General features: G+C 43.1%; 1 protein-coding gene across 2 annotated transcripts in view; it reads right to left on the bottom strand.

The window, feature by feature from the left end:
* Nucleotides 1-18,518, bottom strand: part of FRMD4B (FERM domain containing 4B) — a 412,392-nt gene that overhangs the window by 24,677 nt on the left and 369,197 nt on the right. For both annotated transcript variants that reach the window (XM_089672280.1, XM_089672279.1), the window contains exon 12: nucleotides 2,533-2,609. In XM_089672280.1, coding sequence (XP_089528406.1) covers nucleotides 2,533-2,609 — 77 coding nt within the window. The remainder of the gene's footprint in view (nucleotides 1-2,532; nucleotides 2,610-18,518) is intronic.

Genomic DNA, 18,518 nt, shown 5'->3' with positions numbered 1-18,518 from the left:
TGCAAATCGAAACAAAAACGAGAAGCGCACCAACCTTGCGCATTACCTCAGTAACCAAAGTTTATTAATTATAAAATAATACTCACAAACAGCGAATAAAATCAGGCATGTAAGTCCTCAGAGGGACCTAAAAGATAAAGAGCCAGCACGGATCCCATCATGGGGGTGGATACTCAGTACAGCTGACGTGTTTCGAAGGGCATCCCTTCTTCATCAGAGCTCTGGTTGGTGCGCTTCTCGTTTTTGTTTCGATTTGCAGTATTGGTCGGGCTTCCCCAGCCTTATTTGGAGCTGCACAACTCTACATGCATTGGTGGTCGATCTTTCCAGGTCTGGTTCCATCTATTCGCCACCCGCCTGGGTCCTTGAGCGCAGGAGATTTCGCTTATGATCTATTGTATACTTCTGCAACCAGAGGTGTATTTCCAAGCACAAAAATGCATAAGCATTTCTGCATCTAGGGACATATGCAAGTTGACACTCAAAGCTGTATATACCCACATACAGCCGTATTCTGGAATTCATTTGTACAGGTGAATGTATTCAACACGTGTGGCTCCCAGGCATTGAATTACAGGATATGTTTGCAGGGCTGTGGAGTCGAAGTCGTGGAGTCGGAGGAAATTTTGGGTACCTGGAGTCGGAGTCGGCAAACAATGCTCCGACTCCGATTAAATTTAGATTGGAATTAAAAAAAAAAGCAAGTTTAAATGTCCCAATTCACAAAAAGTTATAATTAATGACTTCTCTACTGTAAGAATAAAGACCAATGCATGCAGTGCCTCACGTAACCGCAAAACGAACACGTTAAGTGACCGTGAAGAAGCATGCTTTTCATGTGCTTCACTATATGGCACGCAACGCATAATTAGGAGCGGCAATACTTATACTTTGCTTAGTGTTTTACAGATTTTGTTTTTGGTTCATATAGATAAGCTTTGTTTTTGTTCTAAAACAACCAAATAATGTGGTTTGTATTTTTGGACTGGTAAAGTTCCTGTTCCTGATGTTTATGCCTGCTGCTACTATCCAGCCACTTGATTAATTAATAAAATTTTTTTTATAAAACTTTGTTGTTTTCATTGTGTTTGTCTTTTGCTTAAACTGTTCAAGACAGTAGACTGGTGGCTTCCCAGCCAGTAGTCCTGTGGTAATGACATGTATGTTGCCTTTCTTTCCTTCAAGGAATGTATAAAATACATTCGCATATTAATACAGAAGAGTCGGAAGTACAAAAAACTGAGGAGTCGGAGTCAGAACATTTATCTACCGACTCTACAGCCCTGTATGTTTGTACATAGTTATATGCAGCATAAACCTTCATTCATACATACTCCTCTGGAGGCAGACCTCTGCACCAAGGAACGTACGATTGTACACATTTGCACTTAGTTGCATTTACCCACTGTGACAGTGTGACGATCTGTCACCCAGGATTCTCAACTAGGCAGGTTGAGGGGCTCCGGGGTAAGTGTTTGATATGGAGGAAAGTGGCTTTTCACTTTCCTCCTTTGTTTGTAAGGTCTGTTTTGGGATCTGTAGCCTGGAGATTTCAAAGAGATCTGGGAGGGATGAAATCTCCAATCCTGGGACCAGGTTTTTGGAAATGGCCAGGAGACTGATTGCACAGGTGTGTGCGGGCCTTTTCTGAGAGTCAGGATCAGGGTTCTGGGCTCCACCCCGGCAGATAGGAGTCAGGAGGGCTCCACCCCGGCAGATAGGAGTCAGGAGGGCTCCACCCCGGCAGATAGGAGTCAGGAGGGCTCCACCAAGGAGAGGTGGAAGCCAAAAGCGGCAAGGAGCTGCTTGGTAGTAGCTATGTGCTAGTGGCCAGCTGTGTGCAAGAGCCATGGTTTTTGTAAGGGTCTGCAGGAGTCAGACATAAGCCTGAAGAGGAAGGCCAGTGGAAGATTGTATATCTGAGAAAGCCAGGAGGCTGAACCGTTGTTTTGTGGATGATCGATACCCCTGTGTGGGAAACTTCTGTTTTGAACTTTCATTTAAATAAAAGTGGGCTAAAAAAGGCCTTTAAAAATAAGCGAGTAGCTGTGTGCGTTTAAAAGCTCTACCACTTTGAAGCGAGTTTCCACACCACCTATAACCATATCCTGCAATTCCTTTGTATAGAAGGCTGTATGCAGCACCTGGGCACTGAAATATGGCCATATTTACATTATATGCCCCAATATTCAGCTAATGGTGGCCACAGACCATAGGTGCTCAACTGGCGGCCTTCAAGGTCATAATACAAATAAAGCAGATCATTCATGGAAAGCCTTTGGAGGAAGGGTCCCTGCGAGGCCCCAAAAATGTTGATTTCTTATGACTTATAGGATGCTATCTGCACAATAAATATGTGAAACACATTTATTTGGAGTGCTGGTGGCTTCATATCTTCCTCACTACTGTCAGTTGCATCCACCACCCTTTAAGGTTTTGATACAGAACAGTCAATCTCTGACGACGAGCTTGTTCTTCTGACACAGTGAAATTTTGAGAATTCACAAACAAGTCTTTTTTTTTTTTTTTTACCTGCGGGGATCGTGAACTTCCACTGCAAATTTCTTCTCTCTGAAGTACAAATTCTCCAGCTGCTTCCACTGAAATAGCTGCAAGAGAGAGACAGAAAACGAAGGCTTCCCTATAAATAACCGTATCATTATCTATTTAATGTGCAGCACACTCTGCGGTGAAAACATATTACAGCCATAGGAAGCCTGAGCAAGCAAGCAATTGAAAGCTTAAATCATGCTGGAATGGTTGCGGTTGTTATTTACGGTGAAAATAAAAGGTTTGGAATAAGCACTGTAAACAGAACACGGTCTTCGCTACAAAGAAGAGCAAACAAACACAGAGATCCCGAGAAAAAGGAAAGTTTCTGCAAATTGGATTCCAATACTTGAGCCAGGCTGCAGGTGGAGAAACCTTTTAGTGTTTGCAATAAAAACTACAAATATAAAACAAAACTAAATTGGCTAAAACCACTTTTATACTGGCGATACGATCAGCTCTGCCTGTCAGGAGGACCTGATTGGAAGCTCCATGTAAGTCTATGGGCAGACAAATTTAAATGGGAGTGCGTCCTTTTGGATTTGACTACCCCATGTCCATCTAAGTCCAGAAAAAAAAATGTAAAAGGTTGGCATCCTTTTTCATTTTTTTCTGACTTATACTTGATCTAATATGGGTCCACAAATCCACTTTAGCAAAGCACTGAATGGACATGGATGTCACACCCGTTATATTCTGTTCCAATTCAGAAGGGTGTCTGTTCACGGATCTCCTGAAGATCAGGTCAGACTCGACCTGTGTGAAGAGATCAAAATGTAATATCTGCTAAAGGAGAGGATTAGCTCATCTCTGTTCAGCAGAGATCACATAACCTGGTGCCTAGGCCTTCAGACATGTGATCAGAAAAAAAGGGAACTTGGAGCAGCAAACTTGTTAAAGTGTTTGTACAGCTAAGCAAAATCTTTTTTGCTTGGGATAGAGTAAGGAGGGGTTAAAACCCTTATGCTAATTTTTCATGTCTCCTGCTGGGTAGCTTTCTCTTCACTTCCTGTTGTGGGGAGGAAACAGGAAGTGAGAAGAAATATCAAAAGTTAGAGTAATCCCCCACTTAGTTGTCACCAGAATAATTTTCCCCATTGGAGGAATTCACCTTACTTCTTGCACTAGTGACAACTCTAAAATTTTGAATTTCCTCTCACTTTTTTGTCTCTGTGACAATGGTGTGAATCTCCCAAACAATGGTGCGAATCTCCCAAACTACAGGGATACAAGACAGAAAAAACTAGGCCAAAGGGTCTAACATAGCTTCTCTCAGACTTTTTACACCAGTGGAACCCATAAAATAATTTCAAGTCTCATGAAACCCTTACTGAAACCAATTATTTGGGGGTCAATAGCAAAGAGCAAGAATACCCCTGACATTGCTGTTCAGTAGGAAGAATCCAACCCTTACTGTGGTGGTCAGAATGTCCCCCATGTCATGCTGCTGGCGTTGCCAACTGGTGTTGGTTCTAGAACTATGAAGGAACCACCAAACAGGAGGTCTATCAACCACAGCCAAGGAACACCTAGCATCCTCTGGTGGAACTCTTGCTGAATGGCTGCTCTAGAGGTTGCTACGGGTTCCTTGAGCTGTGGCTGATTGACCTCCAATCTTATGGTGCCGAGACAGTTCCAGGACCAAACACCACTTGGCAGAGCCAACTTCATAACACTATTGATCTCTTTAGCTGTTTGTAAGGGTGACATTTTAACCAATGTAAGGGACATTTTCCCCACTGACCTCCAATGAATTGGTTTTTAACCGGGATTCCCTGAGACCTATAATTATTTTAGGGCTTCCTCTGTGGAAAAAAGGTTGAGAAAGGCTGCTCTAGAGGAACCGTGGTGGAGAATGGTTGACCTAGACTCTATGATTGTGCCTATATGTGCCTTTATAAACACATCCCATGTGCTATAAGCAGAGAACTAGACACAACAGTCAGCTGTCCGAGGTTTTGTTATTGTAGTGCAGTGAAATAGCCTGCTACAAAAAGCAATAAACTATGCAGAAAACATTTAACATTGTGATACATGAGAATGCAAATACATGTTTTTATAGGATATATTAAACACACACAACAGCCGCAAACAATATCTTTTGTGCATACAGAGCTTTGCATTCAGTTTGTTAAAAGGGAGCTTATATTTCCATAGATTTGAATCAAGTTCAACATGCAGAAGTGAACAATTGTGCCATGCCAAACTCCACAGCTTGTGCAACTTTAGCTGTTCTGGAACTTGAAACGCCAATCTGCAAGGCTTAAATCGACAGGACAACCTGTAACATATAAAGTGCAGCAGCCCATAGCAACCAATCAAAAATACATTTCAGTTGTCTCACTAATCCTAAGACTGATTGGTTGTTATCGGTTAGAATTTTCCAATGCTCAACGAATACGGCTATCCATCTCTTGGGTACATGTGACACTATGGGGGTTGATTTACTAAAAGCGGGCAGTGCAAAATCTGGTGCAGCTCTGCATAGAAACCAGTCAGCTTCCAGGTTTCACTGTCAAAGCTTAGTTGAACAAGCTGAAGTTAGAAGCTGACTGGCTACCATGCAGAGCTGCACCAGATTTCTGCCCTCTACAGTTTTAGTAAATCAACCCCGATCTGTTGCAGAACTACAGATTCCAAAGCCTTCTGTCAGACTGTCTCTCTACACACTAGACCAGGCATGTCCAAAGTCCGGCCCGCGGGCCATTTACGGCCCGAGGGTCGGTTTAATACGGCCCTCCATGTCAGTGTGTCTTATGGAGCGAATATGGAGCGGCCGGTCCGGTATTTCCACTGCGGCCGTGTCAGAATACCGGGCCGGCCGCTCAGCTCTGCAGCGGGACCTTACCTGTTCCTCTATCCAGCGGCGCGCTGTCTTCCCGGCTTCTGTAGTGTGGGCGCTGGGCATGACAGCCGGGTGCCAAGTGCGCATGCGCAAGAAGCGGTGCTTTTTGTGAATGGTAAGGCGGTACCTGGGACACATGACAGATCCCAGAAGCCGCCGGACCAATCACAAAGCGCAAGTGCTTCTCGCTCATGCGCACTGGGCACCCGGCTGTCATGCCGAGCGCCATTACAGAAGCCGGGAAGACAGCGCGCGGCTGGATCGAGGAACAGGTAAGATCAAAGAACAACTGCGGAAGTAAGAGCGGGTACCTGTCAAATTCAGGTACCCGCTCCCCACCTCCCCAAAGGTTAGCAGTCATCTGTGCTGTCCGCAGTCTCTGGTCATCCCTGTGCTGTCCGCAGTCTCTGGTCATCCCTGTGCTGTCCGCAGTCTCTGGTCATCCCTGTGCTGTCCGCAGTCTCTGGTCATCCCTGTGCTGTCCGCAGTCTCTGGTCATCCCTGTGCTGTCCGCAGTCTCTGGTCATCCCTGTGCTGTCCGCAGTCTCTGGTCATCTCCTGTACTGTGTCTGCAGTCCATTAGTTCAGAATTTTTTTTTTCCTGTTTTCTGCCTCTAAAACCTAGGTGCGTCTTATGGTCAGGTGCGTCTTATACGGCGAAAAATACGGTAACTTGGCATAAATTAATTTATTTGCATTTAATTGTAATGGTTCAAAGAATGTTTGGAAAAATGTTAGGCCCTCCACCATGTTCACTTCATCCAATCTGGCCCTCTTTGAAAAAAGTTTGGACACCCCTGCACTAGACCATGGTTTCTCCATAAGGGTTCCTCCAGAGGTTGCTAGGGGTTTCTTGAGCAAGTTCTACCTCTCAGATATGTTCCCACTGACACCATTGATCTTTTTAGTGACCTGTAAGGAGGTAATTCATCTCAATGACCACAAGTGTAAGGAGCATTTTTTCACACTGACCATCACATGAATGTATTATGAGTTGTAGATATAGTCATTTTTAGCAGGGGTTCCCTGAGACCAGAAAGGTAATTCAAGGATTCCTGGCTGAGAAAAGCTGCACTAGACCAAAGCAATCACTGGGGATTAAGGAACTCCCAGCATACTTCTTCAAATACCAAGAAAGAAATGCTGGTACTTTTAGTTCCAGAACAAGCTGCCATTCTGTCCTCCAGATTGGAACATTGTTACAAATGATTCTGTTGTCCTTTTACAGCACCAAAAAGAGTGTAAAGTCCTCCTTTTGACAGTATGATCAGAAACATTACAGAATTGTCAGCTCATTTTCATTCCCTGCATGTGTAGTGCCTCCAATATGGAAGTCTCAATGTTCAGGAACCCCAATGCATACCCAACTGTGTGTGTCTAGGACCTACGCAGGCATTCCTGTTTCCAGCCCCCAGGGGAAACAACAGTTGTCCTGCAAAGTCCAACCCAAGTGCCACCCCAGGATCAACTGGGTCTTCTGTACCATACCAATAGATGCAACAACTAAAATCTGTGATTGTCTTACATCTGGTTGTGTATGGGTATTTCCAAGAGCAGAAAAGGGGTTAACAGGGCAAAAACGAGCATTTCAAAGCTTTAAAAGTGATCCATGTTGCACGCAGAGATTATCCAACATGTTCTGTTTGAAGAGTGAGCATTTAAGACTCAGGAAGAATGGTCACAAAAGGTCCTCAATGGGCAGCACAGTGACATAGTGGTTAACATTTCAGTCTTGCAGCACTGGGGTCCTCTGTTCAAATCCCAGCCGTGACATGACCTGCAAGTTCTCCCTGAGCTTGCGGTGGTTTTCTCCAGGTACTCCCAGTTCGTTCCACACTCCAAAGTCATGGTGGAGGGTAAAATGGCTCCTGTCTAAATTGGCCCTAGTACACATGTGAGATAGGGACCTTAGACTGTAAGTTCCTTGGGCAGGGACGGATGTGAAAGTATGTCAGCCAAAGTATATGTTTCCAGCACTTCAAAAATCTTTGAAATAAAGTCCAAGCGTATGCTCAGTCATTGCAGTGCAACGTTTGGGGGCCATACAAGACCCCTTTTTGAAACAAGTGTGCAAAGCGAATATTAAACCGTACATGTACCATATGTAAAGCACTACACAAATTGTTGGTGCTATATAAATACCTGAAATAAATAACATAGGAGACAGATTTCTCAATGAAATACCTTCCTGCCTATTTTCATACCAAGTCCATGATTACCTTGTCAGGTTTAAAAGATTGACGTTTTCTGATAAATTTAACACAATAAAAGGCAATACCTATATAAACATCTCTAACAAATTTAAAAAGAGAAAAAAAAAAAAAAAAAGCAAGAAAATCCTGTTCTCAGCAAAGCGGAAAGGTTTGTTAACACTTGTACACAATGACATGTTGCAAGCACTAGCACCCAGCCACCAACAGCTGCATGCCAAATGTCCAGTGTCAGCCCTGCAAACACAGAATGTCATTGATTGCGGTCTTACCTATTGTGTTCTCTCTTGGAATATTAAGTCCCCATTGTATGCTAGTAATCCAAAAGGGTTAGTAATCCACAGATGGGCTCTGCATGTGTGTCTGTTGCTCGCTTGACACTTTGTGAGAGCGCTGAGATACTGGAAAGGTGAAACTCCCAGCCCTGACCATCCCACTGATGACACACCAGTTACATCACAGCTTGTATCAGCACACACAGGAACATTTACATACACATGCCTACCTCATCTGTGACTGGAAGAGAAGACACCTTCTTCCAACCCCAGCCTGCCTTCCCTACATTCTGGGGGCATGTCAATGAAAAAAAAGAAAGTTACATTCTGTTCCCTTTCTTTTTTTTCTTTTTTTTAATCTCACAATCAACTTCCGTAAGATTCCAAGAAGACAACACGCCCTCCCCGATGAATTATTTATGTTTCTGTATTTACCACTAAATCACCATTCTGCTGATTATGTAACCGGAAAAGTTGTTTGTTTTTTGTTTTGTTTTTTTTTCTGTTTTCCACCCTTTTTGTTTTTAGACTTCTGTGCGTTCTATTAGGATTTTTTTTTCTCTTTAATAGAGATTTGCTGTTGAAAGCGGCAGAATCAAAAATCTTTTAGAAAGAATATCCTATACTCTAAGTGGGCTAAACATTGGAATTATGACGCACATTTTTAATTTATGAATACAGTCGAATTATGCTAGTTTTCACCAGAATGATCACTTTTTTGTATTTATTTATTGCAGGTACTTATATAGCGCTGTCAATTTAATCAGTCCTTTACATATATTGCACACTCACATCAGTCCCTAACTGTCAAGGAGTGTACAATCTCTCACATCCAGGGGCGGACTGACAACTCATGGGGCCCCCAGGCAATAGGGGATCATGGGGCCCCTGTGTCCTCACCCACACTCAAACCACACCCAAAAAAGTCTATGAAAGGTACTAGGGGCATCTCACGGGGCCCCCTACTTACCCTGGGCCCTCGGGCAGTGCCCGAGTGCACGAATGGTCAGTCCGCCCCTGCTCACATCAGTCCCTTAGGCTGGCCATACACTATACAATGTTCTGCCCAATTTTCTTTAGATTTACCTTCAACTATGTAGTGTAAGGGCCTGTCTAATTGGATACAATTGAAAAGTGTTGTTAGGTTTGACCTCCTATTATATGTTTTTTGGTAAATCTAAACCAAAAATATCAAGAAAATTGTATAATGTACGGCCAGCCTATCTCTCACATCAGTCCCTAACTCTCAAGGGGTGTACAATCTAAGGTCCCTAACTCACATTCACACATACACATACCAGGGTGGTGCCGTGGTTGGGATTTGAACCAATGACCCTAGTGGTGCTAGGCAGAAGTGCTAACCACTTGGCCACTGTGCTCTCCTACTTTTCCTCTTTTTTTTTTTCCTTTAAACTTCAGCTTTTACCTTTTGGTTCACACTTTCCTGCACTATGCTGGCTGGTTGGAGGTGCAGGAATCGCAGCTGTTCCCACACCTGCAACCACCCACATTCAAATTGCGCTGCTCTTAGGAGATGGGCATGGCTCATTTTTAATGGCACCCCCACGCATCTCAACTAGCAGTGCGTTTGTAGGTGCGGTAACTGCAGGGAAATTCCATGAGATTTCCCTGCTGGTGCTTTTTTTTTTCTGCGGGAAACATGGGCACAGCAGCGTATCCAAAAGACTGGGCTGCGTTGCACAAACGCCAGCTGCACACCCCATACAAGTGTTAACCTAGGCTTAGTCGCGTTCACATTTGTGACTTGTAGTACTTTGGCCACAATGCACAGCAAGAGGCATCCTGTTATTGTCTATAGGGCCCATTCACATCTATGCAACACACTTGTGATTTGGTACAAAAAAAAAAGGTGCAGGCACTTTTTTTTTTTTGGGTGCATTTTTGAGCCCAAGGACTTCAACTGAAGAGCATGCAAAATGCATAAAATTCCATCAAACAAGCACATGTAAAACGCATGAAAATCAGATGCACAAGTGTTAACCAACCCTAAAGCAGAAGTCCAGGAAATACAAATATCTTCTTCCCATGTAGCAGGGCTGTGCCCACACTGCATGGGTTAACTGCTTGTTTTATCCAGGGGCGCATAGAAAGGTTATACTCGCCTGATCCTTCGATTCTCCGGAAAACAGTGCTCCCCCTGTGCACAGGTGGACTGTTCCTGCCATCCTCATGTCCAGAGCTGGTCTATGGGCGTGATGACTACGGAAAAGTCCACCACACAAGACTGCAAGCTTGCGGAGGGGGGGCTGGAGTGGCAGGGACCTCTTTTGTGCTCAGAGGATTGGCAGATTAGGTAGGTATATCTCCACTCTCCTCACCCTAAGGGTCCTTTCACATGCCGCGGAACCATTTAGCAGATCCACTTGCTCAGCAGGGGTTCTCCCTGCTGATCCTCACTGAGCAAGTGAATGACAGCTCTGTATCTGCTCCTCTGCTGCAGAGCAGACACAGAGCTACTTGATCTCCTCAGTGCGTGGTCGGATGAAAACAAACCGTCTTTCCGTTTCCTTCCGACCCCAATCCAAAGGACGAAAGGGGAATTGGATCCCCATCCATCCCTTTTTTGCGGATCGGATGCCAGTGGGTGTAAACGGACACGTACGTTTACATGCACCGATCCATAGAGGAGAATGGAGGTTCCGATCAGGCCCGCCTGAAAAATGGGCAGGCAGACCCGATCAGAACGTCCATCTGAAAGAGTCCTTAGACAAAAACGAGCAGCTAACCCATGCAGTGCAGGCACAGCCCCACTGCATGGGATTTGTTTCCCCAGACTGCTGCTCTAAAGAGGATCTTCACCCTAGAAAGATTAAACAAATTAAAACTCAGCAGTTACAAATACTGTAGCTTTTAGTTTTTAATAAAAGGACACTTATCTCTCCTGGAATCCAGCTGGTATGTTTTGGGTCCCCAGCACCAGCATATTTACTGTGGGAAGCCGGCTGTGACTCCTTATGGCTTCAAAGTCAGCTTGCCACTGCGCATGTAGGAGCTGTACTGTGCTTTTGAGTTGTCCTGCAACCTCCTGGGACCTGTGGTGTGTCCCGGGAGGCTGCAGAGAAAGATGGGGGGGGGGGGGGGCAACCATCAAAACCAGGTACTCTCTCCTCTCCAAATATATATATATATTATTCCAATTGTGGTAGATGAGCGGGGAGAAGACCTAAAGTGGAACTTCCCCTTTTTGGGTAGATGAGCGGGGAGAAGACCTAAAGGTGAAACTTCCCTTTGTTGGGTAGATGAGCGGGGAGAAGACCTAAAGGTGGAACTTCCCCTTTTTGGGTGGATGAGCGGGGAGAAGACCTAAAGGTGGAACTTCCCCTTTTTGGGTGGATGAGCGGGGAGAAGACCTAAAGGTGGAACTTCCCCTTTTTGGGTGGATGAGCGGGGAGAAGACCTAAAGGTGGAACTTCCCCTTTTTGGGTAGAGGAGCGGGGAGAAGACCTAAAGTGGAACTTCCCCTTTTTGGGTAGAGGAGCGGGGAGAAGACCTAAAGTGGAACTTCCCCTTTTTGGGTAGAGGAGCGGGGAGAAGACCTAAAGTGGAACTTCCCCTTTTTGGATGAAGTTTTGCTTTAAGGCTGGCCATAGAATATTCTTTTTGATCAGCCCTCTGGAGTGGATGGAATGAGTGGATGAAGTGAAGAGGAATCCGCCCTGTTGTGCCATTGTATTCTGATAGTGGGGACTCCTCTGCTATAACAATACACTAATCACTGCTGATTGATGGACATTTTCCAGCAGTCTCCATCAACAGAACCTGAGCAGGTATGACCATTGATGGATTGAAATCTGGCCAGTCCCTGCTGAACCGGCTGAATTTCGATTCACCTATGGCCAGATTTAAACCCCTGCAACCCACCTACAAACCGCCCACCACCCCCAATCCAACCTAGGTTTTTTTTTTATTAAAAAAAAAACCAACCCAATACCTACCTTTTCCTGCAGTCTTCTAGCTGCTCTGATGATCTTGCCAGTATGTCTTCCTTCTCCAATGGGGGATGGGAATTCTTCCACTTTGATTCTACTTTGACATGACAGCACTGCTAATTCCTGGAATACTGTGAACCCAGCCTGGGTAATGACACCCCCTAGAGCTCATGTAAATGACAGGTTGGGCTCACAGGAAATGGGTAGATTGACATTTTCATTCTGCCCAAAGGGAACTGCGGAGGCTGGATTAGGGAGGAAGCTGGGGTAAACAATGGAGCATGGCAAAGGTAAGTAAAAACTGTCAATACATTGTTTTTTAATGGGAAGATCTGAAAATTAACATACATTCTTGGAGTTCCTTTTTAATAGGGGGTCAGGCCATGTAAAGTTTGCTATGGGGACAATGAAAAATGCTTCCAATTTTTAGAAGGGTTTGTTGCATGCAGAGATTTCTCAGATCTCTAGTAAATACCTTTGTGACAGCAACCGATACAAGAAAGGAAAGGAAGGTGTTAACTGCACGTGTGTCAGTACTCTACATCAGTCGCCAATTAACACAGTAACTGGTTCCGAGCATCTGAGAAGCAGGTGACTCATCTGCCAACTCTTGGTGAGAAAACGGCCTGTCTTAAAATATACACAATCTTCCTTGCTTTCTATTTTTTTTTTGTATTATCTATTATAGGACATCTTGCCTCTTCACTGTCAATGAGTGTTCAGTGCCCTGACAGTTACTGGTGCAAAGCATTATGGGAGTTAAAGTAGATCTAATCTCAATCACTGGAATCCCACATAAGTTTTAACATGTTATGCAATTTGAAAAATTATTTTCAATGTTTTCAAATCTGCAGCTGTAATTAAAAAAAATACCTGGTGATCTTGCCAAGAAGGTCCTTGTTCAGGCACTTTCTATTACAATGATGACAACTGTTTGCCAACCGTACCCTTGCGTTGTCATGTGTGCCCCTGGTGGAGACTACTAGCAGCAGTCCTGACACACACTGTATAGGCATGGTCCAGTGATCCCAATATTAGGGACACTGGTCCAGAGCAATGATGTGTGGGCAACATTGGAGCAAGTGAATGCAATCAGGAAATGGCTGAAAGAGGCTGGAGGAGATCAGCAGAATCGAGATTAAAGATGAAAAATGGTAAAAACTGAATTTTATTTAAAACAAAACAAAGTAGTTGTCCTTAGGACACCATGCATCCATTTAAATCAAGATAAGGTTTTGATATAACTTCATAATAAATTAAGTGTCCAACTCTATGCCTGCACCACCTCCATAGTTTGATGTGTTCAGCAGCCAGAGCTCTGCAGAGATGCACACCGCTTGTGCCCATGATTGGTCAGAGGCTCTATTCACATGCAATTTCTCAGATGAGCCATAACATACGCCCAGCAGTGGCATCAGCCATTGATTTTTATAGAGTGTATGCAAGTAGGGTCTACATAACCGCCGGGCCGGCAAGAATTCTTGCCAGTAGTCATCTGAACTTAAAGAAAAAGTCAATTGTTCTCTATGGTGTCTGTTCACACCTGATTGCACGAACAGGCACCATAGAGAACAATTGATTTTTTTAAGTTTGAGCGTTTTTGGCGCTTCGAGCTTCAAGCTACAAATCACTCAAGTGTGAATGCAGCCTCGGTCTAGGTTCATACCTAAGCATTTTCCGCAGCGTTTTGCAGAAACACACTACAGTCCATTTAACATGATTTCCTATGGGACACGTTCACCGCGTTTTCACCCAGTGTGTTTTTTGAAAAGGGTCAGGGACTTTTTTAAACGCAAAAAATGCATTTTTGGTTCTATAGACTTCAATGGAGATGCTGCAGAAAAGAATGTAGTGCGTTTTTGATGTGTTTTAATCTACTTGGCAACAAGAAAAAAAATGCAAAACATTGAAACCGCATGTGCAAAAAAACACAAAACACACCGCAAAAAGCACTGCAGAAACGGATCAAACGCAAACTGCAAAGGTGTGAACCTAACCTTAAAGTCTTAAGCCAATCATAGGCTGATCAGCCAACTTTAGATCTGGGCAGGCTGGTTGTACTGAAGTCTATCGATGGATCAACATCAGTACAATCAGCCTGCCCATAGACCAGCCTGTCAGGTTTTTTTTGGCTCAGTCACTGCTGGCGGTTATAGCAGCCAGCAGTGATCATTGTGTCCTGCAGGTGGGATAGGCTCCTGCGCTCCCCGCTGGCAGAACACTTTAGCGCTGCAGGAGGGATTCCCCCATCAAAACTGACTGTGTTGATGGGGGAGTCAAGCAATTATCTTCAACCCATGGTTGAAGGAAAGAAAATTGTATAATGCATGGCCTGTCTTAGGGCTTGTTCACACTAGTGGTTGCAGGGGCAGTAAAACCCTGGATGAGCCTCACTTTTACACCTCCCCAACTGCTACTCGCTTTAACCGTAGAGACAGCGGCACACACATGGGATGCTTTGCAGCCGCAGCAGCAATGATACTCCCTGGTGACCCATTCAAGTGAATAGGTCCACTCTGCAACCGCCTAGTGCTGGGGGTTCAAGCAGGTGATGATGAGACAATACAACACCTCCTCATTACCTGTCAAATGCTTTCTGAAAAGCCCTTAAAGTAGAACTATAGGAACATTTTTTTTTCTTTTTTGATAGAGTAAGGGGGGTTATAACAAAAACTATTTTTCTCCATCTGTGTCCCATTTGGGAGATTTCCCATCATGTTCAGTCTAGCCAAACAGGAAGTGAAAGGAAATCCCTACAAATTAAGGGAGTTCCTTGAGGCCCCCCCCAGGTCATCAGAACTAGTGTCCCCATTGGAAGATTTCCCCTCTATTACTTTTCTGGGGACAACCCAAAATTCAGGATTTTCTTTTACTTTCACTTTCAGTGATAATGGTAAAGGACAATTATGGTGGGCAAATCTATAGGGGGCTAGGTTCACAACTGTGCAGGTTGCATTTGAGCCGTTTCTGCATTGAGTTTTGCGTTGCGTTTTTGACGCGTTTGTGTTTTGTTTTTTTTTCTTTTCTTGTTGTTAGGCAGATTTAAAACGCAAAACGCAGCAAAACATGTTGTTTTTCTGCAGCATTTCCATTGACGTCTATAGAAACAAAAACACAACTTTTTGCATCCAAAAAAGTCCCTGATTGTTTCTGGCTGTTGCCAGGTGAAAATGCGGAGATGTGAACCTGTCTCATAGGAAATCATGCTAAATGGACTGTACTGCGTTTCTGGAAAACGCTGCAGAAAACGCATGGGTGTGTACCTAGGGTAACGGGGGACACAAGCAGCAATACAATCTGACTGGGGTTCCAATCCCTCTCCATTCTATCCAAAACTAACAAAAAAAACAGTTTTCCCTTTAGTTATACTTTAACCTCCCTGGCGATATTCCAGAGTGTAGCTCGGGGTAAAGTTTCAGTACCAAAAGCGGTAACCCCGAGCTACACTCGGGCTTACCATGCAGCGTTGCTCAGGGATTCCCTGCAGCACTTACCTTGTCCTTCGCTCCCGTGATGTGTCCCCTGCAGCATCCCCGGCCATCTCCTCCAGCCGATGCCGGCATCCGGCTTCCGTGTTCCGGTCCCGGTGATGTTGGGACGTACGGGCGGCAAATTTGACATTTTTTAAAAAATTTCATTTTTTTAAAAATGATTATTACACAGTAAATCATTGCTGTTTCAAACCATTTCACATACATTTTGTCCCGAGTGCTTTGTCCTGTCCCCTGCCTGCATTTTGACTGTTCTTTCTGCCTGGAATAGATATAATATAAACTCTAAATATCCCTACGAAAAGTATCACTCTCACCCTTGAAAGTGTAGACAAAATATAAATAATATCTTTTCGATACTCCCTCAAACACGAACTTTACAACCCCCACCAGTGCAAAACATAAAACAGCAAATGTCCACATATAAGTCCAAAATAAAGTGCTTTTCAATAAATAGTGCTTTTTCAAACGTTGAGGACTACTCCACTTTGCTGAATTTCAATCCAGGAACCTCAAATCAGGATACCTCAAAAAAATATAAACTCAATATAGTGTATTATCATTACAACAAAAAAACACTCGTGAAAACTAAGTGATTCCTCCTGGACTCCCACCCGTGATAAATCAACACTCCAAAATGTGATAAAGTGCAACACTCCACACCAGTGTTACCATCCAGATAAACTAAATACCATTACCCTCTCATGAAAAATCACATGCATCCAAATGAGATAGTGCCATCTCTCTTGTGATATAAATACTATTACCCTCTTCCAATGCAGACCAAGCAAAACTCCTTCCAGGCAGTCCAAAGTTTCCCCCTCTTCGGAAGCTTCTTATTGCTTCCAATCCACCTTCCCCGTTCCTCAAAAGGGGCAGATAATACAAGACTCAATGAAGTATATAAAAGGATTTCACAAATTTATTCATAGCTTACATAAAGAATGCCAGCGTCCATCCTCTCCCACAGTCCATATAGCTGAACTCCAGTATTCAAGATGGCCGAGCCGCTCCTTCCGGTTTGAAATTGTATTGTACGTCCTTACGTCCCTGACGCGTTTCGTCACTTCCGACTTGTGAACAAGCGGCTCGGCCATCTTGAATACTGGAGTTCAGCTATATGGACTGTGGGAGAGGATGGACGCTGGCATTCTTTATGTAAGCTATGAATAAATTTGTGAAATCCTTTTATATACTTCATTGAGTCTTGTATTATCTGCCCCTTTTGAGGAACGGGGAAGGTGGATTGGAAGCAATAAGAAGCTTCCGAAGAGGGGGAAACTTTGGACTGCCTGGAAGGAGTTTTGCTTGGTCTGCATTGGAAGAGGGTAATAGTATTTATATCACAAGAGAGATGGCACTATCTCATTTGGATGCATGTGATTTTTCATGAGAGGGTAATGGTATTTAGTTTATCTGGATGGTAACACTGGTGTGGAGTGTTGCACTTTATCACATTTTGGAGTGTTGATTTATCACGGGTGGGAGTCCAGGAGGAATCACTTTTAGTTTTCACGAGTGTTTTTTTGTTGTAATGATAATACACTATATTGAGTTTATATTTTTTTGAGGTATCCTGATTTGAGGTTCCTGGATTGAAATTCAGCAAAGTGAAGTAGTCCTCAACGTTTGAAAAAGCACTATTTATTGAAAAGCACTTTATTTTGGACTTATATGTGGACATTTGCTGTTTTATGTTTTGCACTGGTGGGGGTTGTAAAGTTCGTGTTTGAGGGAGTATCGAAAAGATATTATTTATACTTTCTGCCTGGAAGCTGAGAAACATCCATGGCGTCCAAAAAGCGTCCCTTTAGGTCAAAAGCGGTTTTAGACCGGCTAGAGAACAGCGATAGTAAATCAGAACCACTTGCAGAATTGAGTGATAATGATTCGTGGGGGAAATTCCTCATCAGACACTGAAAACGATTCTGCGACTTTGCTCAGTGATGTGCGAACTTGGCGCTATATTTCACATTTCAGTGTTTTTGGTTTGATTATATTATTTAATTAAATTAATTATTATTATTATATTATTATTTTTTATGAGTATTTATTAAATTATGATTTTGTGTTTCAAGTTTTATCATATCCGGAATGTTTACTAGACTCTTGTTCGGACAGATTTCAGTGAGTTATTCCTAAATTACAGGCCTACAATAAAAAAAAATACATATTTCCATGCAAAAAAATGGTACCACTTTCAGCACCAAAAATCTGAAATAATCATACCGCCAGGGAGGTTAAAGTTTAACTAAAGCCAAACTTTTTTTTTTTTTTACATATTTCGACAAGTCCCGAGCCAACACACTTTGTGAAGGCATGGACCACTGTTGTCTATCTGTAGCTGGTCCATAGCACTGATGTACAGCCTACACTGGAGTGAGTGCATATAGACAGGAAGTGGCTGCAAAAAGACTGCAGGAGATCAGCAACATAAAGATACAAAAGGGATGAAACTGTATTTTATATGAAAAAAAAAAAAAAAAACATGGCAATTGTTTATGGTAAACATTTAGTAAACGACGTCATCCAGTTACAGTTTAGATCTACTTTAATGGCCAATTTGAACATTTCTAAGGTTGCTTCAAGGTGGTTGACTTTTTTTGTTTTGTTACTCTACAGAAAAATGCAGATATGCTGCATTTTTATATAGCCCACCGCAATGCACCTTAATGCAGTGCATATAGAGAACAATTTTCTGGTTCCATGCACACTAACGGTTTTTTTAAGCTCCTAGAAGTTATTAGCATTTTTCCTGCTCCTAGAAGCTTAATATTGTTATCCTCTGTGTCCATGCACACTACTTTAGGCTATTAGTGTTTTTTGAGCTTCAGCATCTAGGAGCAGAAAAAAATTGTTTTTGTAGAGTTTTTTGAGCGTTTTTCCAGCAGAAAAAAATGGTAACCTCTCCTAAACGCTGCTAAACTCTACTATATGCTACTAAAACACTTTTTTTTTGCTATATGTACTAAAATAAAATGCTAATAAAATGCTAGCGCTCCTAAACGCTACTAAAAACACCAGCATTTTTTCAGCTTACAAAAATGTAGTGTGCATGGAGCCTCTATATGCCATTGTGTCCATCTATGCAGATCAACAAATATAGTGTGAATGAGCCCTAAATGTGTTAAAAAAAAAAACAAAAAACTGGAACGATATTTACAACTAAAATCTTACGCCTAGTACGCACAATCAGA

The sequence above is a fragment of the Staurois parvus genome, unplaced genomic scaffold (assembly GCF_062004578.1).
Source record: "Staurois parvus isolate SC_StPar_1 unplaced genomic scaffold, SC_StPar_1.0 ptg000124l, whole genome shotgun sequence".
In the NCBI taxonomy this organism is placed as follows: domain Eukaryota; kingdom Metazoa; phylum Chordata; class Amphibia; order Anura; family Ranidae; genus Staurois; species Staurois parvus.
This window is presented reverse-complemented; position numbering and strand designations above follow the sequence as displayed.